At 35.9% G+C, this 23,373-nt stretch overlaps 2 protein-coding genes across 2 annotated transcripts; both read left to right on the forward strand.

Moving 5' to 3' along the window:
* Window positions 1-507: 507 nt before the first annotated feature.
* LOC132196967 (sialin-like) lies at window positions 508-13,066 on the forward strand. Its single transcript, XM_059619947.1, has 10 exons — window positions 508-663; window positions 8,024-8,081; window positions 9,899-10,152; window positions 10,706-10,948; window positions 11,040-11,124; window positions 11,183-11,403; window positions 11,567-11,716; window positions 11,778-11,910; window positions 12,130-12,371; window positions 12,437-13,066. Exons 2-10 carry the CDS (start codon window positions 8,051-8,053, stop codon window positions 12,617-12,619), a joined length of 1,542 nt encoding a protein of 513 aa, XP_059475930.1. The 5' UTR covers window positions 508-663; window positions 8,024-8,050; the 3' UTR covers window positions 12,620-13,066.
* Window positions 13,067-16,049: 2,983 nt separating this feature from the next.
* Window positions 16,050-23,278, forward strand: LOC132196969 (sialin-like). The gene is made up of 9 exons (XM_059619948.1): window positions 16,050-16,182; window positions 18,463-18,698; window positions 19,473-19,712; window positions 20,760-20,844; window positions 21,648-21,862; window positions 22,068-22,214; window positions 22,340-22,472; window positions 22,530-22,771; window positions 22,833-23,278. The coding sequence occupies exons 1-9, from the start codon at window positions 16,164-16,166 to the stop codon at window positions 23,004-23,006; spliced, it is 1,491 nt and encodes a 496-aa protein (XP_059475931.1). The 5' UTR covers window positions 16,050-16,163; the 3' UTR covers window positions 23,007-23,278.
* Window positions 23,279-23,373: the final 95 nt, after the last annotated feature.

Consider the following 23,373-nt stretch of genomic DNA (forward strand, 5'->3'; position numbering starts at 1 on the left):
AAAAAAAAATTCAATTCAATAAGTGGCATATTGGTTATATTTTGCGCATTTTATTGCCAAAAACATGTTATGAAATTTATTTTCATGCCTTTTTGATTTCAAACCGCATTGGTATTTCCAAAAGACGTAATGACCTGGGAAATTTGTCACAGAGATCAGTTTTGGTCCATTAAGTGCACAAATTTTTCTGGGATTGCCATTGTTACTTAATAATTTTTTTTTTTTTCATTGTTTTTTTTTTTTAAGAAATAAAAAAGTGGATTATAAAAATCTTTAAGAAAATTTTTGCACAGGATATAGCAAAATGATTTTACGTATATTTTGAGTCACGCAGGTTGCATAACTCTCAGGTTCGACGCAAAAGCTGCAATGGTCCTGTTCTGGTGAACAAATCGAAATCTTGGGACGCTTTGGAGTGCATCATCGCCATGCAAGTTGTATTAAATTAAGCACGGCCGAGCTGCTCGAAGTGAGCTAATGGAGCAGAGTGCGCATATCCGCGGCGGCCGCTCGCGAGCGGCGACCGAGCAGTGCGCCTGCCTCCCAGTCAGTCGGGTTCAGTGCCTCCGTCGCGCCGCCAGCAGCCGCACTCTTTCTCTGCCTCCCTCTTGAGCCCTCGACTCGCGCGGCCAGCACCCGTCTGGCCTCACCACCATTCGCACGGTGAGTGTCCCAATATTTACAGGGGTGCAATTTCAGGTTTGGCAAATCGCTCCAAATTTAAAGCCGAGCTGGAAAATTTTAGCACGCTGACGAGAAGGCTCGTCGCGCAAAAGCCAATCGGCGCCCGCGCCTCCGAGACGAGCCTCCCGAGCAGACCCGGCCGTTGAAGGGGCGTTCCGGGGTGCCTTTTGAGCGGCAATCCGCTTTTTTAGGGGTGCATTCACATTCACAAAACTATAATTCCTACTTAAATATAAAATTTTTTAATTACTTGGTAATGATTTGAAAAAATTACAGATTTTGATTAATTAGTTTTTTTCATTCCTTTTAAATATCTATATTTTACTTTGTAGCAACAAAGAAACTTATTTGTAAATTTAATGAAAAATTTTCCTAAATTTCTAGTCCAACGGTTCATTTCAATATTTTACTTAAAATCAGTGTTAATTTCCTGGAATTTTTATTAATAATTATATTATTATTGAGTGAGGTATATAGAAATCAATACTTGTGAAGATTAAAATATTAAATTGAAGTTTCCTTACCAAAATATTATTCTGAAAAAAATATGAAATTAACATTTGGACCAAATATTACTAAGAATAAACCGTTGAGGAAAATCGGAGCACAATTTTTCTAACCTCATCTCACTTCCAAGAACTACTGGCGCCTCGCTTCAAGTCTCGTAGACCGCAGAAATGCCATATGACATATGACGAATTTCTTTAATTCTGAATTATTTATTAACAATTATGCTGAAATTGAAAAATATGTATCTGAAATGTTAAGTGCGATATCGCGCTTTGTCAGCTTCCTCTTGCGCTGCACGCGCGCCATGTGTTTCCCAGTACATTTTTTATACATCCCGCGTAGTTTGTAGTTTGTTCTTTCAAGAGACGAACTATAGTGGATGTGAAATAAATGCACACCTTACTAACTTGTTAAACACACTTTTTGTTATCGCGCTGCGTGCGTGACGTCTTGTCGCTAATTACGCACTAAATTTATTGAGCACGAATAATTATGCAATCTCTTCTCTACCTGGAAATACTCAAGTTTTATTGCCTGGAATTTTTTATTGATTTAAAAAATTGTGCATTAGGAAGCAAAAATTTCATCACCCTTTTAAATTTTTTCCGTAATGCCTTTAATTACCATATAGAATTTTTATATTCATTAGACGCCTGAATGAATATTCTATAAAAAAACTAGACACGAATTATAGTCCCAAATAAATACCGATTCTGCCTCTGCGTATGGATACAGTAATCGGGCGACATATAATTTGGAGAGAATCAAGGACACGAGGATAAGGTTATCGCACGCGGCTCCACAGAGTTCAGCCCAGATAACACGGACGCCCTTTTTCACCACATTTATTATGTATCACTGTGAAATTTTCTACTCCTTGTTGTGATAAAAGATGGAAAAACACCTTATGACGAAACTTCGCTCCGATTTGCATCTCCTCCATAAGCTTTTTAATCATATTTTTTCCTTTGTCACTTTCTCTGCTCCGCGTCAAGAGTGGAGCTGCTCTCGATTTGTTCAAAAAGACTTTCTACGTCGGTCTCGCACGTATTGAGTCATTTGAATATTGGGGGGAGAGCAGCAGGTTCAAACAAGAGGGCCTGATTTATATACAGAACCTGTTCATATTTCACAGTATTTTTTAAAGGCTTCAATTTAGTCTCACGCGTGTCAAGATTTTTGATATGTTTGTCACTTGAGAAAACAGGAATTTTATTCTTCTAGAACGGCTGATCGAATTTCAATCAAAGAAGCGGAGTAATAATTAAAAGGTCAATGTACTTTTCAGGCTGAAACTGAACCCAACAATTTTTTTTTTTATAAATTGCAACCTGTTAAAATCAATTTGCCGCTTTATAGCAAAGCATGCGGGCAAGTGGTGTGTGAATTAAATAAATTAACACTTGATTCTCGATTAATCAAAATCAACATTCCTCGAGTCCGATTGGGAACGAATTTTCTTTCTTCAACAAGGCCGAATGAACGCATTGGTTGCAAGGTCCGGCGGCGAAACCGGTTTGCCCTTGCAGCCGCCCTTATCCACTGTGTGTAGATTGGCGCAGAGAGCGCGGGGTTCAACTTATTTTAATTCTGCAAAGCTCAATAAAAAATATTTGTGTGTGGCGCACACGTGTGTTGAGCGGCGCAACTCGTAAATCATGCTGCGAATAAGAGCGCGAGCCTCCAACTTTTTACTGCAGATTCCGGGGGCTTGTCTTTTGGCTGGCTCGGTTGACCCCGATGATCGAGTGACGTCACGCTCTTGTTTATACCATTGTTTCGTGGGCTGGACAAATTAATTCGGAGCAAATGCTTTGTCCCAGAACACTATACATCAGTCAAATAAAATGGAATATAAATCAATTTATAAAAAAATATTTGAAATTTTTTTGCACCAAAATAAGAGAGATTGCATACTGTTTCCATAAATTGATAAATTTCAAGCATCCAACATCTTTTAAATGCCTTAATTAAGAACCTAAAGAACCATTAAGAAGAAGTAGAGAGACGTTATAGAGGCAAATTGTTTAATTTTAAATTTTGTAAATACAATACCAACCAAAATGTATAGTCGCATCTTATACATTTCATTATTTGTTTGCAATTTCCGTTCTTAATGGCACCCACATAAATGATTAAATAAGTTGAATAGATATTATACAATTACAATAATTATAATTTTTTACTTGTAAACTGCACTGCAATAAATTGAGATAAAAATAATATCATATCGCTTTAAATATTTTATGTTTATTTAAATATCAAAGATTAGATCAATACATAAATAAAAAATAGAAAACTTCATGTGAAAAAGTTTTGATTTTAATAAATAGCTCAGAGAATATTATCTAAAATTAATGATTGTTAAAAAACAACGGAAATCTAATAAGTTTTTCAGTTTTAAAACTATATTAACCACATGAGATGTTACATAAAAAAAAATTGTGTTTACTCTTTTCTTTTTCTTTTCTTTTATAAATTATTCGACTTCAAGGTTCCTTTCTTTGAATTTGCATTCTTATCGTTGCTTATTTTTTCACTTTTTAATATTTTCAAAAAGTTTTCAGCTCAGACTTGAAAGAAAAACGGTATTTCTGCAAACGCGTCGTCTTGTGCAATTACTTTGTATACGATTTTCACAGCATTCAAAGGTAATAGCCGTAATTGATATATCATGTTTTATTAAGTGGGATAAGGTGACCATTACATTGCACCTGGTCGTGTGTAATATGCGGTCATTATTGCCACTTTGACTTAATCGGCGGCTGTTATCCTTTGAAAGGAGCCGGTGCTGGAATTTCTAATATAATTACACGGTTAGAAAATAATCATTGCAACTCTAGACAGATGCTATAAATCTTAGAAGTTTGCACTCGGAATTTCTTCTTGCGTGTTTTAATTTATTTAAAATATATCGATTTCATATTGGCGTGTTTGAGGAGAGCCGGTTTGTTTTCAACTTTTGTAAACGACGCATTTTAAAAGAGCCGGCCTAAATTGATTTTGTTATCGAGGGAACATAATAAATATTTGTAGATAGGCGCGGTGCCACAACAGAGCATAACTGGTTCAAATCTGTGATGACTCAAGAACTGGTAAAAGGATAGTTATTACCGGCGAAAAGTGACTTGTACGGAATCGGATCGAGCAGAACGAAACCCCCAAAATCAGGTCTTGTTTTCATTACGCAAAGACCAGCGTCATAATGCAAATGATTTCGTGCGCAGCCACACAAAATTATTATGGACTTTTGCAAGAAGTGCATGCACTCGCCAGTGCTAAGCACAGCACGCAATGTGTTAAATACAAACTAGGACGCATAAATTAAAATTAAACAAAATATGTTCCAATTTAAACAATAGTAAGTTATTATTTCTTTTATATCTGAGCTAATAATAACATAAGGCCAGGAAAATCGTCTAATATTTTTAATTAATTTTCTTCTTTCGATCTTAACTTTTGTACCAAATCAATTTTGGTTCAGATCTTCAACCTCATTGTCAGTAGCAACCGATCGGCGCAAGGTAGAGATTTACTGTTGGTCGATCGCGTACTTATAAGTCTCCAAAAATAGCCAAGAGCTTTTGCTCTCGGCGGCGCGATGTAGGGGTTGCGTGCCGCCGCTCGCCCTATTCAATATTTTGGAGGTTCGTCCGTGTGACGCAGAAGAGCGACCGACCAACCCCGAGTCGCGCTCAGAAAATCGATTTTCGCTCCGAAAGTGGGCGAAAAGCAGCACCGGCCTAGTGAATGAATGTCAAAACGCCTTCGCAAAGAGAATTTAAATGTGGTGCAATTAAATTAAAAATGATAACGTCATTGCTTTTTAAGTCTCTGTCCTTCGCTTATTTAGATTGACAGACCTAAGTAGGAGAGAAATGTTAATATTCTTTTCACAGATTAAGATAAGAAAAAAATTTAACTCCAATGATTTGACATGAACAGAATGACGGCACATTAAATTTTAATCATGTTGAGAGAAGAGATTAATGTGGTGATCGGGAAAATCACAGACGAGATAAGAAACGGCAATGAGAGTTTTAAAACGTTGAATTAATTTATTTATTAATTATTCATTAAATTATTCCAAAAACATCATTTTACTTCATATTTTCTTGACTATTACCATGTTCAATTAAAAAACTTAAATTTGCTCTCGCATTAAAAAAAATTGTTTTATTATTATTTAAACTGAAAAATTTTCCTTGTTTTTTCCCTCCAGTGTGAAGGAGATGTAAATTATGTACTTGATTTGTGAACAAGAAAAACAATGAAGATGTAAATCTGAACCATTTATGTTTAATATTTTATTTTCGATGTATTACAAATTCTTATGAAGTTCTCAGATAATTGTTAAGTGTGCGTGTGTTTATTTGTAGATGCAAAAAATTTAAATATCTTAACCAATGGAGAATAAATAAACTAAATTATTTTAAAAATGGGAAAAATTTAAATTAATTTAATTGCAGACAATGATTTTTCCTTGCGTGTCTGAAAGAATCTGAGAAACCTGTTCTGTAATCACAAAGCAATTTGCACCGACTGCGTTTGCAACGTAAAAAATGCAAAACAAAATCCGCTTGCTGCTTATTTGGAAGTCAAATTATTTGCTGACCAAGGTCTGAGCTGGCGGCAAGTCTTGGCAAATAAATTGAAAATCATCAATCAAAAGTGATAAAGAAAGAAACGATGATGAGCCGCATTTTCGGCTCCAGGCGCATCTCTTGCGAAACCGCGCGCGCGCGACCGCTGCGCGCGTTAAAAGTCAACCGGCAAAAATAATGACTGGCGGCCTTCGACGGGCCGCCCGAAAAAAATCTCAGATCCGACGCCAAAGAAAATAAGCGGTGAAAAACGCCCACAACTCGTATGAGTCTGCGTTTTAAACTCGTCTTCGCAGACGCACAAAAAAAAACTAGCAGTGGGATTAAATTATCAAACAAAAGTCTGCACCAAAGTCTAGTAAATCACGTGTTTGTTGCGCTAGGTTATAGAATATTTATTATAGAAGCAGAGTAAATGTTACGGTGGAATTTGAGCTCTCTAGTGACACAGATTTTGATAAGAGCAATGAAATGTATCGAACGATGTTTTCTTATCAATTTAAGTACATATCGGTTTGTATTAGTTATGCAATTTCTCCCCGTCGCATATATGTCGCGACACTCGAGAAGAGAAATTATTATCTTGTTCGCAACATTCTAGAATGAAGATAGCAAAAATTATAATTTACAAGTGGAGCAAATAATTTTGATAAACCTACTCAAGTATTAGTTCTTAGTAAAAGATATGGATTTTTAAAAATTTAAATGAAAGTGGATGGTTTAAAAAAAAAATGAAAAAGGGAAGAAAGTTCAAACTTGAAGTTCTAGATTTTGTATATTTAACGGGTAATTTTGGTAATTTTTGTGGTATTTTTTCTCATAATTATTAAATTAATTTAACACCCCCATTTACTAATTTTCCTTTTTAAATTCCTTTGCATATTTGAGATAAATATAAATGAACAATCATAATTTACGCTGATTTAAGAATAAGTTGGACAACAAATAAATAATTAATTATGAATAAATAAAATTTAATTTGAGATTAACTAAAAAAAAAAATATTACCATTTTTTGATAATTTAAAATTATTGTCATGCTTGACCCTTCAACAAGTTGATTCTTGTTACACACCCCGTGACACTCGTGACTGACTAGAGTGTTAAAAAGGACGCGTTAATCTCAATAAGCCGCAGGGGGTTATTACGTCGCAAGTAATAACCCGAGGGGTTAAGTTTAGCAGCAAGTAGTGCGAATTAACAAGCGGCGTGATTGTTTTCAATGAATTGACCCGCGTTCTTTCCGTTCCCAGCTTGTCATAAACGCCGCGTTAACCCCTGCACTTCTTTGTGGCCACTCGAAAGGGCACATTCGAGTCCCCTCCGTCGTTCCTCGCGGTGATTTTTCGGCATACACGCCCTCCAATTATTTCACGAATCCCACGTGCACACATGCAGGATGTAAAAAGTACCACAAGAGACGCGTCCCAGTTTAAGGGTCATTAAGGGCGTTTCATCCCGTCAAACCGAAAGCAGAAAATTTGAATAGAATTTAATGGCGCCGCAATCAAGAGTAATTTGGGTCATTTTTTGAAAGCTTGGCAAATTGACTGGCGTAATTAATCAAGTCACTATTTTTTTTTCTTATTAATTCTGATAAATATGCTCCTTTATGGTGTAATAAATTACCCAAAGCAATATAAGTTAAAATGTAGAACACATTCAGACTTTCAGAGCAACATTGTAAATATTTGTTCCGCATAGTACTTGAAACCTCAATGAAAGTAATTTTAGATCCGTTCTTGTAAATGTTTATGGCTCAAATTTTCAACAAGTTATTTTATTCGATTTTTATAAACCTCAATATTTTTATTTACAAAAAACCACTTCAAAATTTTCTACAATTTTAATTTTGATCGTCTGAATAAAATAATATTCAAATTCATACATAAATTTAACTATTTTTTGCTCACAATCAGCTCAGAATTGATTCAGATGATATTTTTGCAAGTTCTGATTTCAATTGTGGAACAACTTTTTGCGCGTAGAAAGCCGCAGGTCACGCAGGTGTTCCTAAAATCAAGGGATCAAAACTGAACGGCAGAATGTGCGAATGACGCACGGAAACTTACGCAGTCGCTTGCAAAATGCGAATCAAAGAGGTTTTAAATTTACTTCACTTGAGCTCAAAATAACGAAAACGCAACTCGGCTCTTTCCTTTAATTCTCATAATCAGAAAAATAAACATTTTCTTAAAATAAGTAATTTTATAATTTTTTTTGCAGGTTCTGTGACGATCGAAAGGAGCAGCCATGGGCAAGGGCATTTTCACAACCATCTCAGGTAATTATTAATGCAAACAAGCGAGCCGATCTGTTTTTGTCGCGCAGCAACTCAATTTCGGTAATAGAGCCTTATCTAAATGTTGGTTCGGGCATCAAGAGAGCTTATTTGATGGAGCATTTTTCCTCTTCTGCGGTGTGGAAATTAGTGGCAATTACGAACGCCACAAATAATATGCATACGTGTTGTCTGGAGCAATTTGCGGGTGGCCAAAGTGGCAGCTGATCCCTTTTAATACGCTCGCCATAATCAACAGCATGTGACTCTTGGGAGGAAAGAAAAAAATATTTGTGATGTAACGTTTGTTTGCATAATTTGTGCACCGGTTGCTTCGGAATAGGCGGGCGTTTATACTTCTTGGAGCTCGGCCAACGATGTCCGATTTGAAATATAAGAAGCGAGAAACTTGTTGAATAAAAGAGATGCCTTTATTTTGTAGAAAAAATGAGTAAAAATAAGTTAAAATTATTTAAATTGTAAATTTCCATAATACTCCTCAATTGGCTTTGGCGTGTATTAATCACAACTTTTATTGCTTCAATTCAAAATATAATTATAATTAATTTAATTTTAAAATTTCAAAAATTTTTAACAAAGTTCAATTTATTACTAAATAAAGTTAGATTTTTTTTTCTTATCTCAAACCGTTTAACTAAATTTGACAAAATAAATAGTATATTTTAAACTTTAAAATATAGTTCTCTGGCACAATTTATTCTACAGTAAAAATTTTGGTTAAATTTTTTTTTTTTAATTTTTATCAATCGATACTAAATATCATTAAATAGAATAAGGATGGCTGCGTTCTGATTCACAAACAAAAGGAAAGGTGACCTGCATAGTCTATCGTCTGTCTCATTCCAAATGCACATGGATTAGAATAATAATGAAGCGCCTTTCGCAAGCTCACGTTGTTTTCTCATAATTTATCACTCTGTTTTCCATAAACAATTGCCATTTCATTTGATTCAATAATTTGCAAATATTAATAATCAATCGTTTCATTACTCGGGCGGTGCCAAAATTACTTTCTTAGAAACAAAAGATAAATTTTCTCGCCAGGCCTAATTCAAAGGGGAGACAAAGCGTGTATTAATTAAAAGTGCCCTCGCCGTTGGCAGAGGGCCAAAAACGTTCACAGACGGGCCCCTGCTTAAAAAGCGATGCAAAAGAGGTGAGAATCGCGCGTTTGAAGTTGGGACGAAAATCGGCGAATCGAAATGCGTGCGAGCGAAAGGCGAAATTCGGGCGTCACAGTCACACGAGCCCTGCGTCATTCGCGTGGACAATTTTACACGGTGCCGCGGCCGCGACCACGTGCGCGCTTAAAACTTCTATTTGCGGCGCCGCCGTGTGGTGAAGTTGATGAAAGACGACTCGCAGGACCCCTGCATGCTTTCCGGCCGTATAACATGAATCGGACATTTCATTTCGCAAATCAGATTAAAACAGCGGAGCTCTATAAAATGCAGTGTAGTAAAAAAAACGCTAAAAAAAAGAAGAAAAAGAAACGTAAAATTTCTGACTCCATTAATTATTTCATTAGTAATTTAGTAATTTGCAGCTTATTCTAAGATTAACTTTTAATTTTTTTAATTGATTTTCTCTCTTGTTTTTGTATCAAAATCCATTCTTTAAAAAAAATGCGGAGATTCTTTTCCTTCCACTCTCGTTTGATTCTAATTTTAAAAATGGTCCACCGTGACGCAGGCCGGCGAGGCTTTGTTTCACGCTTAATTTTCACAGTGGTTTGGTCTCCGTTATTTCCTACTCCCTCGAAGCAAAAATTAATTATTTTCGTATTTTCTAATTTGCAGAAAAACTAACATGTCTGCAAGTGTTGAACTTCATGGTGTTGACGGGCTTCATGTTCAACTACATGTTGCGCGTCAACCTGACCATCGCCATCGTGGCCATGGTCAACCCGACCAACAGGACAATCGTCGACACAGACAACGACACATCCACTAGTTACCACCACGAGTACGAGTGCTACAAGCCGGAAAAGGTGGATGTCCTGCAGTACTTGGACAACGCCACCACTGACGCAACAATGAAACCCCCCTCGGTGGTAAGACCATCAACCTCTTTCTTTGCTTAATAAGTGAACAAAAGTGAACAACAATTAATTTATTTACCTTAAAAATTAATGAAAATTAGGAAAAAAAAATAAAGAATAGTTGCATGGATTGAAAAAAAAAATTTTAATTATATTATTGAAAAAGAAAATTATGAAGTTTTGTTAATTTATAAAATGATCGTAATACTCATGTATATTTAAAATTAGTATAAAAATATTTGTGTTACAAATTAATATTTACTCAATTGTCAGATATTTTTAAATATACTAATTTTATTTAATTGAATTAAGTATTTAAACCCATAATATTTATTACTTTGTGTAAAAACAAATTAATTAGATTTTAATTTTGCCGTTATGATTATGGATTTGTGACTGTTTATTAAAATGATAACATTTTTGAAAATCCATGAAATTTTTTCAATTTAAATTGGAAAAATCATGATCTAACAGTAAAAAAAGACATACCTCAAAATTTTATCACACTAATATTTTCTAGAGCCTATAAAAAGTCCATTAAACTAAATCATTTATTATTTTCCAGGATATTGAGCAGACCCGATTCGACTGGGACGAGCCAACCCAAAACTTGATCTTGGGCTGCTTCTTCTGGGGCTACGTGCTCACAGAATTGCCTGGTGGCCGAATGGCTGAGGTCTTCGGCGCCCGCAGGATTTTCGGATACTCTATGTTGATAGCCTCTATCATGACCCTTGCCACCCCTCTGGCAGCTAACATAAGCCACCTGGCCGTGGTGGCCCTTCGAGTGGTCATCGGCTTCACTCTTGTAAGTCAAATATAATATATATGCGTGCTTAATTAAAACAATTAATTTTTGTTAATTTTTAATTCGAAAAAATATTTTTTGATATTTTAAGGGTGCAACATGGCCTGCCATCCAACCTATGGCATCCAAGTGGATTCCTCCTATGGACAGGAGCAAGTTCATTGCCAATATGATGGGTAATTATATATTTTTTTCCAAATTTAAATTTTTTACATATTTTCGTTTGTTCTTCAGCTTCATCGCTGGGCGCCGCATTGACAATGCCCATGTGTGGTTTTCTGATCGCCCACCTTGGCTGGGAATCTGTGTTCTACGTCACAGGAGCGATATCCATTGTGTGGAGCATTCTTTGGTTCTTGTTGGTCTTCGACACACCTGCCGAGCACCCCAGGATTGCTGACGAGGAAAGGCGGTTCATTGAGAATGCCATTGGAACAGGAACTGCCAAGGGCAAGGTCAGTTTCTAATAATTTTTGAAAAATAAAAAATAAAAGCAAGTTTGTCTGAAATTTAAATTTCCATTCAATTCTTGCTATCAAATAAAGGACGGCAAGGTGAGAACCTTCAGGAATGTTATTTTTTTATTTATTCTATATTGACAAAACTTTTTTATTACAGCCTCCAAGTGTGCCTTGGGGCAAGATGCTGACCTCTCTGCCTGTGTGGGCCATCATCATAACTCACGGTGCCAGCGTCTTCGGCTACTTCACTGTTGTTAACCAACTGCCCACTTATATGAAGAACATTCTAGGGTTTAATATCAAGGAGGTGAGAGCCACTTTCTTAGTTGATTGACTTAACAAATAATTAAAATTGTACTAATTTCCAGAACGGTCTGCTGTCCAGTTTGCCCTACTTTGGAAAGTACTTCTTCGCCATTTCCACCAGCTACTTGGCCGACTACTTGCGCCGTTCCGGAAAACTCAGCACCACTGCTGCTAGGAAGATCTTCACTGGATTCGGTATGATCCAAAATGAACTCAAAATTAGTCCTTGTTATCATTAACTTTAATAACTTTCCATCGAGACTTGAGAGGTTAAGTGTGAAAATAACTTTGTCTCTCACTGTATTGAAAATGTCATATAATCAATCAGATTAAAACAATTGTTTGCTAAAATTTTCATTCAAAAATATTATTTTAATTTGCAATCTATGAATTTAATTATTTGTGCCATTTCAGCTGTTGGTGTTCCCGGACTTTTCATGCTCTCACTGGTCTTCTTTGGCTGCGACCGTTTCTGGTCCGTCTTCTTCTTCACTTCCGCTCTAACCATCAACGGCGCCGTCACCGCCGGTTACTTAGGCAACGGCCTTGACATTGCACCCAATTTCTCAGGCACCATCTTTGGCTTGGCCAACACTTTGTCCTCCTCCGGTGGCTACATTTCCACTTTCATGGTCGGCGTCTTCACCAACAACAACGTAATAATAATCTCATTTAATTTGTATTTTCCATAAATTTAAATAATCCTTTTTTGATTTGGCAGCAAACTTTTGCCCAATGGAGCAAAGTGTTCGGGGTGTTGGCGTGTACGTACTTCACAGGCGCTCTGACCTTTATCATCTTTGGCTCAGGAGAGCTGCAGGAGTGGAACAGCAGCTCCAAAAAGGAAACCAAGGAAGACCCCGAGGCGCAGCAGGAAATGCTGCCGGTGCGCACCAAGCACTAAAAAATTCTTTTTAAATTTTTAAATTTAATTGAGAACAATAACTGCAAGGTCTGCTTCCTATATTCGCTACCATCACAACTCTTAAGTAATTTATTCGTCAATTAAGCTATAGTGAGAGCACCGAAATGTTTGTCCATCTCTCTGCAATATTTACAAAAAGCGGGTTGATTCGGAGCCGAGAGTGGTGCGGCGCGAACTGTACATAATATAAATTTACCTCTTCGGCCGACTGACCTGCTCTTTTCAAGCAAGTTTATTTTAAAATTCCGAACCACGCTGAACAATCCTGAAGTACATAATATTCAAAGTGTCTTAAGAGCGCGTTTTTATTATATTCCATTATATACATTTTACCGCTTTTCTGAATCTTTGACACGCAAATGGGAGCGAATGTGCCATCCAAGGTAGCTAATCAATTTTATCATGTTAAGTCGTAAAGCACAAAAACTGCTTTTTACCAATTAAAACTGTTCACTGTGTTTTTCGTCCAGTTGAAAAAAGTCTTATGAGATCGAGGTGCTGAAAATAAATGTGAATGACCATTTGAACGTTTATTGTACGAAATCATCTGGTGGTTGTGAGCATGTCTGACGCGTTTTACTCGGTTTGAATGGAAATATAAGAATTTATTTTACAAGTGTCGGAGCGAGTGCATATTTTTATGAAAGAGAAAACTTAATGTTTAAGTAAGAGGAGCTGCGTCGATTGTAGAGTTTAACTTAGTGAGATTTTGATCAACGGCCCTCGACCGGCTCGTTGGGCTGCCAAAGAAGTGGTGAAAAACTTTTGATAAACAATCCTAATTGTAATGTCAATCTCAAGGAATCTGCAGCAATAAAAAGCTGAAAGGCGCGCTAACCATCGCAGACACATCGGAAGCAGTTCTTGTCAAAACCACTGCAGTGTCTGTGATTTTATTCAAAGTAAGCTTTTATTGCGAGTTAAAAATGAGTTCAATTTTTGTAGGAGAAGGTATTTTTCAAAGAGTTTAGATATTTAAGCAGTGTAACGAAGAATGTCAAGAAACATACTTGTCTGTGCGTTTTTGCTGTAGGCAATGCATTGTATCTTATTCTTTTTGACGTACTTCACTGTGTATCCTGTTATTGAGAAATAAAATTGTAGCTTGATTAGTGGAATAAAAAAGCGACTTTTAATTATTTTTAAGAAGTAAATTAAATTGGTGAAGAACTATTATGTTTATTTTGCTGCTTTTATATTAAATTTTTACTATGTTGCAATACAATTATTTTAAATGGCTAGTGATGTTTGTATAATACAAATTTAGTTAGCAATATATAAATTAAATTAGTTTAAAAAAAGACTTCTATGAATTACAAAAAAAATAATTTAACATTACTATTAGATGGTCAATTATTTTAGAATTATTAAATTTTATTCTAAAATCAGCAGTTAATTGTTAATTTAAATTATTGATATTAAAAAATCCAAAAAATCTGTATCCGAGTTATTATATGAAATTTTTAAAATTTGATACAGATATGTTTAATTCAAAAATCATTCAACTTTCATGTTGTACGGTAACAGGATTGAGGTTTAAAGAAAAGAAGAAATTCTGTTGAAGTTTAGTTACAAAAAATTCTTGAAGGCGTATTTATTGTAAAAATTAGTTGCAATGCAAAGAGACGGGTGCTATTTTATTTCCCCGCGTCTCCACGTGCAAATAATTGTGCCAACTACACCCACGGATGCATTAGCATAAGAATGGCGATAAAAGATTTTTATTAAACGCTGGCAAACACGTTGGGTAAAAGCAAAATTCGCAAAGCACGTGCCACCAAATGCCTTGTTGACAGCTCCATAAATTTTGATTGTTGGACGAAAGCCGCATTGTTGGCTTTGAAAAGCAAACGGAAAACATGTCCAACGTGGTCGAAGGTGAAATCGGCGGCGGCCAAAGAGACCTCGAGGATCAGGCCAGGTGCGCCCGCCTATGCAGGGACTACTTGCAAAACGCCCAGGTATGAAAAAATGAATTAAAATCTTATCTCTGGTGCAATCGCATTCCTTGCTCAGGTGGAGTTCCGCGAGAAGGTGGACAAAGCAAAGGCGGATATGAGGGAGCTTTGGAACAAGCGGGCGCCTCCTGCCAAGGACAAGAAGGGCAAGGGCAAGAAAAAGTGAACAGAATAACGCGTCCCTCCAAATAAATAATTTATTCGTTTTCTGCAAAATTGAAGATTTAGTTTAAAAAAAAAATGCCAAATTCTGAAATTGAATTTTTGGAAGGCTTTTTCTAAAAAAATATAATCTTGAAAATATGTCTGCATAAATGATAGTCTAGTTGAGGCAAAATAAGAAACTAATCTTACAAAAAAACATAAATTCTGGTAATCATCTAAACTGGCTTTTAATTTTAAAAATATCCCTTTATAAATTCTCTTCAAAAGTCGTTGAATTAATTTTTTTTATAATTAATTGTTAGAGATTTTCGTTTTATACAATCATAAAAGATAATTAAATTATTTTCGATTTCTTTTGTAGCGACGTTTTTGTAACTTAATCTTAATATTGTTTATATGCACGTGACACGTGACCCTCGACACATGCATGGCGCGCAGTAAGCCATCGGCGTTAATGGAAGACTTTCCTTATCCCGCTTCTTATTCGAGAGAGGAGAGGTTTATGTTTTGATTACCGAACAGGACTTTTTTAATACCGGCTTGACACATCTTTCTTGCTCTGGAGAGAGGACCACATTAAGGCGTAAACTCTTTTATCTCCGCACACAACACATGAAAAACAGTTGGAAGAATGTTTAACTGTGTTTTCTTGTTTCTCGTTTCCCAGCAAACCAGACGATTGGCCGCGCAATAAGTTCAAATGAAATCAAAAATTTGTACATACTGCGAAGAATAAACAATAAAAATAAAACTGAATCGTTCTGAGAAAAAGCAGGCATTTTATTCAGGGTCGAAGATGGACAATATTTGAATTTTTATTGTTACATCGTCAAAATGGACAATATCAATTTATAATTTTTACGACCGGACAGTGTCAAGTATTGAAATTATTCCATACACACAGTCAAAACAAAGTGTTGAGATGCCGAACGTGAAGATGAAGCCAAGCTCGGAACATGGAACTTTTATTTATTAACACTGCACCCAAAAATTGTCCAACGCCACTTGCATAACGAACAGTGTTGTTTTGTTTTCGTGACATTGGAGCAAAATTAAAAAATGCAAATCAAGTTGATACACGGCCAGCTCATGGGAGAGGCTGCGCTGTTTTCTCAGGATATTGCAAATTACGTAACCCGCCCTGGCCGAAAACGAAAATTATTGACGGTCAGTGATGCGAATCACGTGTTTTTAGGGGGAAAGGCGTGTTATGCCGAAAGGGAGCAAGATGGGTCTTACATAATGTGTGCCGTTCGCACGTCCGGCACATATATCGAGTGGGAAACCTTGCAACGAACGGAATATGGATAATACCACCACGCGGAGTCGTTTTTCGGAGAGCTCTAGCTGGCGAGGAGAGCGAATGAAATAATCAGTCGGGCTGAAGGTGTTGACCAGGCATGGCGTTGGGAAGCAAAGGTAAGAGAATTATTTTGATTACCAGACGCTAATTTTGAACTTTGACTCATAACTTTTATTTTGAAACTGAAACATCAATTTCAAAGGTAGAATCTGTACATTTAAATATCATACAAAAATATGAGCTCTAATAATTAATTTATAAAATTTTCCTCGATTTTCTTTTGATTGAAACCTGCAAGTATAAAACCTCTGTTAGGCATTTTTATATTTCACTCTTTCCTTTGGTTAATTTTTTTTAACTAGTTTTATGTCGTATTATATTTTGCATTTCAATTAATACCATCATAGAAAATTGATGTCAAACCAATTGAATTGGTACTTTAAAGTAAAGAGTTGAAGTAAATAATTTACTAAATAGAGGTTCAATGGTGTTTTATAACTGTTAATTATTAACTGTAATTTTCCCTGAAATGCTTACAATCTATCAGAAACTGAAAAATAAATTAAGTGGAAAATGGTCTTTGACCGCTTTGAAAATTGAATATTTATAAACTTCTTCCACTAGGATAGGACAAGGCCGTTTTTAATTTTATGGATGTTTCTGAAAGTGCCCTTCTCTTCTGATCGTCTTTCAGCTGGTTTTTATTTTTATTTTGTAAAAGTTCAGTTAAAACCTACTACATTTTCTATTTAACAAAATTAAGAAACAAAAATTGATATTCCATTCTGTCAAATTGGGGTATTTATCAAGAATTGAGTTCTTTCGGCCAAAATTCAGGAGACTTCAGCGCTATTTTAAACTATGTCATATTGTGGATAATATATTTATAACAAAATTAATTTTAATACACAGTCATTTTTTTTTTCGTTGAACTTACATGCAATAATTATGATAGATAAAATATATGTCAATTCAACTTGCATAAAAAATAAATATAAATGACGTCAAGGTCTATTAGTCTATCACCTTAAGAGCTTCAACATGAGTGTTTGAGGAAATTATTAAATCTTCTTTGACAGCTAAATCAGTCTCCGGAGTAAAATCTACTAGCGCGCGAGGTGACGTGAAAGAAAAACGGAATTTGCAATCGAGCGCATTAATGACAATGATTGTCAACATCAATTTCGATGAACGCTGACTTGAGCATCGCGAGCACCGAACCCGCGTTTTGTTATAATAGTGGACGCGCGCGGCAAATAATGCAGTCACGTGATTTGAGGACTGGTTTTTGTCCTCGTGCCATAACATTTATTACGAAAAAGAGACGGCGAGAAATCGGTTAGGCGGAAAATTGGACTCGACTCAATTTACTTGAATTAAGATCAGATTCAGTGAGTATGAATAATAACGTTGTCATTGAGTATGGAATTTTACTAAAGAAAATGAGCTTTAATTTTTCTGGTTGACTTGAACTGCCAACGGATTTAAAAATGCAATATATGAAATATTCTTGTCTGTTACTTTGTCAAAAAAGTGGCATGTATTTTCGTTGGCCTATGTTTTCTTAATAATTGTTGTGGATACTAAAATAGTTTAAAAACTTCTCCTTTTTCAAATAAATTGTTATCAAAAATTGCAAATATTAAAAGTAAACAATGTGATGCAATAATGGGAAAAATAAACAAGATAATAATTTCAAAAGATTTTTAAAATTGAGAACCAAGACATAATCAAATGATTATAATTTTGTGTGAATTTAGTTCATTTTTTATGGTCGTTCTTGAAGAAGTGCTGCGAATGAGTGGGTTTTTGCGCCAAATAATATCTCATAAGAAAAATTTAAAAAAAAAATTACCTTAGAAGCTGCTTTTTGCTCATGCGATTTAGTCTTTGTAAGCGGCTTTTCTATAATTAAGTCTGCCAAGGTTGAGTTCAGTAGAGATTATTATTTTTTTAGCATTGGTTTCTCTGGCTATAAAATTCATGATCAAAATGTGGTTCTTTTATTCGTCTGCTAGCAATTGAACGTTTCTCAAGCCTAAATTACTTTTATGTGCAAATTATTCGCAATAAATATTGGATTAAATGTTGGCACTTGATCGTTGCGTATAGAATTAAAATAAAAATCAGTAGCAAGTAAGTGGTCAAATCCTATTTATTATCCCGTTTGACCAATGTGTTTAATTTTTACAAGTATTTTAAAAAAACTTTTCCTCTTGAAATATGTTGAAGTAAACGTGAGAATTTCTGTTGAAAAATTATTAAAAACCGGTTCGAATGAAAAATAAAAAAACAGTTGCACTGTTTCTTAAAAGTTTTCCAATATGAGGACGTCTGGCCACACACATAAGTCATTATTTTTGCGCGGTTTTGTAAAAATTGTTTTGGTTTTGCAGGGTGGTTGGCATGGGCGAATCCGAACCGCATTCCGGCACGTGGAGTGCTCGGCGTAATTTCCTTTTTCGGCTTCTTTGTCAACTACATGCTGCGGGTCAACATGAACATCGCCATCGTATCCATGACCGGAGGCGCGGGGACGGCCGCCGCCTCCGACGACTTCGTCCCCAACGAGTGCATTTCGAACAGCAGCAGTTTCCGAAGCAACACCACCGCCACTGACGACGCCAAACAGGTTAGTCGATGCTCGCACCTATAAATATATAATTATTTATTATAAGGCGCGAACCAATCGACAAAATTGCCGCGTCTATTTTCAGATGGAAAACCTGTTCGCGCGCCCATTAATGGTTATTATATCTGGAGTTTTCGCATAAACTTACTCTTTCTGCACTGCTCATTCACGTCCGCGTCTCGCGACTATAAATCAGCTAATTGAAATTTAGTGAGTGTCTGGGGTGGAGCTTTATCTCGATCCGAAAACGATCAAGCCGATTTTCACGCGTCGACTTTGGAATTAATTAAATTTCATAGACGTGTTTTAAGATGGCATGCACTGATTGATTTTTAACAGAGACTCCCATCACAGCGAGACAGGCATGCCATAAATTATTTTTGTCACAGATCTATCAATTTATTATGTCTTATGTGCTTTTAAAATGTATCTTGAATTAAATAAAAAAAATAACATTTATTTTGAACTCTTATTGTTATATTTTTTATTAATTATGTATAAATATTCTATTTAACACACTCTAAATTTTTTTTATTTCACTTGTAATTTTTAATTTGAAAATAATTAAACTTAAGTAACTTCTACAATAAGAATTATTTATGAAAATTGATTGTTGTCTGTAACTTTTTTTGCAAAAACTCTTCTGCAAATCACGTGAAAAACCAGTTTTGAATGATTAATTTATGAATGAATATTCTGGTGTTCTTTTCGAACATGTACATGCACAAGAGAGTGCGATTTAATGTCTTGTTGCTCTCTTGAATTTATCCACAGGCGGACGTCGGCGAGTTCGCGTGGGACTCGCAGCTGCAGGGCATCGTGCTCGGCTCCTTTTACTGGAGTTACATCGTCAGTCTGGTGCCCGGGGGCATGTTGGCCGAGCGGTACGGCACCAAAATCGTCTACGGGGGCGCCAACCTTGTCCTCGGAATCACCACCCTCGCCACCCCAGTCGCGGCCAGACTCAACTTTTGGCTCCTCATCAGCATCAGGCTCATCCAAGGACTCGCGGCGGTGAGCAATTTTTACAGAACGAAATATTATAAAAAAAAAAATTGGTTATCCGATAAACAGACAAAAAAAAAACATATAAAAATAATTATGTGAAATAAAAGCTCACAAATCATAAAATTTATTGAAATTAATGATGATTGATCATATACAAAGAGAAAATAGCTTGTGAACTAAAAAATCTCTCTACTCAAACTAGATTTGTTTTAAACCAAATAGGAAAATAGAAATTGCATTAATTTTGAAGATTTCGTTCATTTGCACTAAATTTGTATTTGATCGTCCATTTTTTTAATGAGAGGAATAATATTGAATCATTATTCTCGTGAAAGGTATACAATTTTAATTCCATGAAAGCTTCCAGCCGCGCCAATAATTACATTAGAAAAGGAATAATTTTAAAAATACACCATTGCTCTGTACCAACTTTCTATTCATCAATACACCGTCATCAGAAAGTTGGATTGCCGAATTTCTAAATTTAACTTACGCTCGTTTTATATTTCTGGCTAATTAAGGTTTTGATTGCACTCGCAAAAAATGTGAAAAACAGATAAAAATTGGTGATGTTATCTGCACCACCATAAAAGTGAACAAAGGGCAATGACCTTAAAAAATGTAAATTCAAAATGTTTTCAACGCGATTAAAAAAATCACAAATTATTTAAAATTTACAAATATAAAAAAAATATATAGAAAGGAGTATTTTTTTATATAGCCAAAGAAGTTTGAATTTTCGAGGAGTAAATTGGTGTTTATGTATTCGGAAGCATGTTTTTCTCGCAGACGCCTGGTAGACGACGCATATAAATTCTCTCCTCTGTCAATGTCCCACGTGTTGTAGAAAATATACTGACCGGTCGTAATTTACACTCGGTGTGTAGATCCGCTTCCCTGCTGCTTTCTTGCCTCTGCATTGAAAAAATTATTTATGTTGGTTGAAAAATCCACCTCCTTGTTTCTTAAACTGATTAATGAAAGAATACGAGCATTAAAAAAAAAAAACACGAACGGCAACGGCATTAGCAGTTTTTGTTTTCTTTTTTGCAGGGCATGACTTGGCCTGCAATGCATTCGATGACGAGCCGTTGGATTCCGCCGCACGAACGCAGCAAATTTGTTTCAACGTATATGGGTGAGGCAACTTCAAATTTTATTGCGGCTATTTATTTTATACTATTTAGAAATTTGCAAAACCTTTTACGTGGATAATTGCTGAGGATGAATAATAATAAATATTTAAAAAAACTTCTTTACGTCATAAAAATGAGAAAAAAAAGTTTAGCATATTATTGAGGGCAATAAAAAAGCCTAACTTGATCGCTGGCTAAGGATAAGTTATCTAGTCAGCCAAAGTTGGCGTGGCGTTTATTTTTTCAGAAGCTGGGCTTGATGTTGGCTCAGTGAATTAAATTTTTGAAATTGTTGACTTAGAGGTGGTGTAGGAAAAATTTATTTAAAAATTTGGGCCACATTTTTTATCATTTATACTTGCTAAGAAATTAGAAAATATGCATAAACAATGTTGATAAAAATTCATGGTCTCTGAAATTTTAGGTTAAATTTAAATTTAAAAAAAAGGAAAATTTTTAAACATTGAGGGGAAAATTTGATTGAGTGACCTATGGAAATTTTATTTTTCAAGAAAAATTTTAAAAAAAAAAATACGTTTTACTGAGATGGTCTGCCCTTTTGATTACTGTCGAGCGCTCTTCCTTTTCTTCTTCACAATTCACAGGATTTTCTTGGCACGCATTTCTCAAACAGGTTTGTCCAGTGCACGAGTGAGTTTGCGAGTAATGGTCTGAGGGAAAAAAAGCATCAAGGCTTATTATAATCTTTATTTTCGCTCGCTCGAGAAAATGTATTAATTATAGGATTTCATCTCTGATCTGAGATTGCCTAGAGCAAAAATTCATGACGTGTGTGTCTTGTTAGGCAACGCGGTGGGCACTGCGGTGACCTATCCACTGTGCGGCATTCTGATCGACGCCTTTGGCTGGGAGTCTGCCTTTTACGTCCCGGCCTTGATTTGCATCTCGTGGTGCGTCTGGTGGTGGTTCTGCGCGTTCGACTCGCCGGCCCAGCACCCCAGAATCTCACCAAAAGAACTCGCTTTCCTGCAGAAAAATGTCACCACGTCCAAAGAAAAGGTGAATGACAATTTAGTTTAAGAGAATTTAAAAATCTTAATCTTTTTTATATCAAATTTAAAAACCGTTTTGATTAAATTTCAATCCTCCTCTACTGAGGCTTAAATTTTCATAACTTAAAAAAATCATTCAGCGAAATGCTTTAATTTTTTACGAATAAATTACTGTTTCCATAATTTGCACACAAAAAATCCTAAAATTTCAGCTGAAGCTCCCTCTAAGGGAGGTGTTGAAATCACCACCGTTCTGGGCCCTCATGGTGGCAAACACCGGCTCGATCTGGGCTTTCATGACCGTAATCACTTACGGGCCAACCTACCTCAAAGTGGTGCACGGTTTCAACATCAGAGAAGTGAGTGTGTTAAGTGCTTTTTGCTGATACAATTAGTGACGCAGAATTCCATTTCCTGCCTCACTTGCTACATCATCAAAATTATTCAATTCTGATTCAGCACAATTTTATTTTGATATTTTTAGAATGGGCTGGTGTCTGGATTGCCAAATGTGTCACGATTTTTGGGCTCGCTTTTTTTCTCCTGGATAATCGATTCGATGATTGCAACCAAAAAATTGACAATCACCGTCGCCAGAAAGGTCGCGACGGCCACAGGTACAAATTATATTTTTTTTTGCTAAAAAAAATAAAATTTATTAATTTTTATCAAAGCCGAGGTTCTTCCCGCCATTTTATTCTTGTTGATGGGCAACGTGGGGTGCAACGCGACCGCCGAAGTTGCTATCCTGACCCTGGCCTCCCTGTTTGGCGGATGCGCCTCGTCAGGGCCCATAGTCAACAGTGTCGACCTGGCGCCTAATTTTTCAGGCTCCATCCTTGGCCTCATCAGCATCGCTTCCATGAGTGGTGGATTTTTAGTCCCTCTGATGGTTGGCGCCATCATCAGAGAAAACGTAATAAAAAAATTTAAAAAAAATTAAATAGATTATTTTTAATTATTTTTTTAATTGTCAGCAATCTATGGCCCAGTGGCGGATTGTGTTCTTAATCGCGTCCGTTCTGAACGTGTTTTGCACCATTGTGTTCTCCGTGTGGGGCAGCGGCGAGGTCCAGTCTTGGAACGACCCCAAGAAAACCGACGAGGAATCGTCTGAAGCGCCCAGCACGCCTCTCAAATCAGTCACGTGAATCGCCTTTCTGTGTCGTGTGATCTGCATATCTAGTGTCGTGTGCTTCAAAAACAAATAAAATAAAATAAAAACTTTGGAAGTGAAAATCACTTGTGAGTTTGTTCCCTTGAAACAGTTACGAATTGTACAAATTTTGGCTCTCTCTTTGTTATTAACATAATGTATTTTTGTACATTTTTCTTGAAATTGTTTTTGTTTGATGACATTATTGGACTTAACAGATAATTCTTATTTTAAGAAAAATACGAAATTGAATAAAAAATCATATCTCCTCAATTTATTGTATGAGTTTTTACTATGAAAAATTACCTGATCATCTGCAGGTTTAAAAAAATCAAACCAAAAATAATTATTTCTTTCTTGCA

Source organism: Neocloeon triangulifer, unplaced genomic scaffold (assembly GCF_031216515.1).
Source record: "Neocloeon triangulifer isolate White Clay Creek 2 clone unplaced genomic scaffold, ASM3121651v1 ptg000012l, whole genome shotgun sequence".
NCBI lineage: Eukaryota > Metazoa > Arthropoda > Insecta > Ephemeroptera > Baetidae > Neocloeon > Neocloeon triangulifer.

Coding starts and splice junctions, on each gene's coding strand:
- LOC132196967 (XM_059619947.1), top strand. CDS start 8,051: ATGGGCAAGGGCATTTTCACAACCATCTCAG. Junction 11,125..11,182: donor GTTCATTGCCAATATGATGG/GTAATTATATAT, acceptor TTTGTTCTTCAG/CTTCATCGCTGGGCGCCGCA. Junction 12,372..12,436: donor GCGTCTTCACCAACAACAAC/GTAATAATAATC, acceptor TTGATTTGGCAG/CAAACTTTTGCCCAATGGAG.
- LOC132196969 (XM_059619948.1), top strand. Junction 18,699..19,472: donor CCACTGACGACGCCAAACAG/GTTAGTCGATGC, acceptor ATTTATCCACAG/GCGGACGTCGGCGAGTTCGC. Junction 22,772..22,832: donor GCGCCATCATCAGAGAAAAC/GTAATAAAAAAA, acceptor TTTAATTGTCAG/CAATCTATGGCCCAGTGGCG.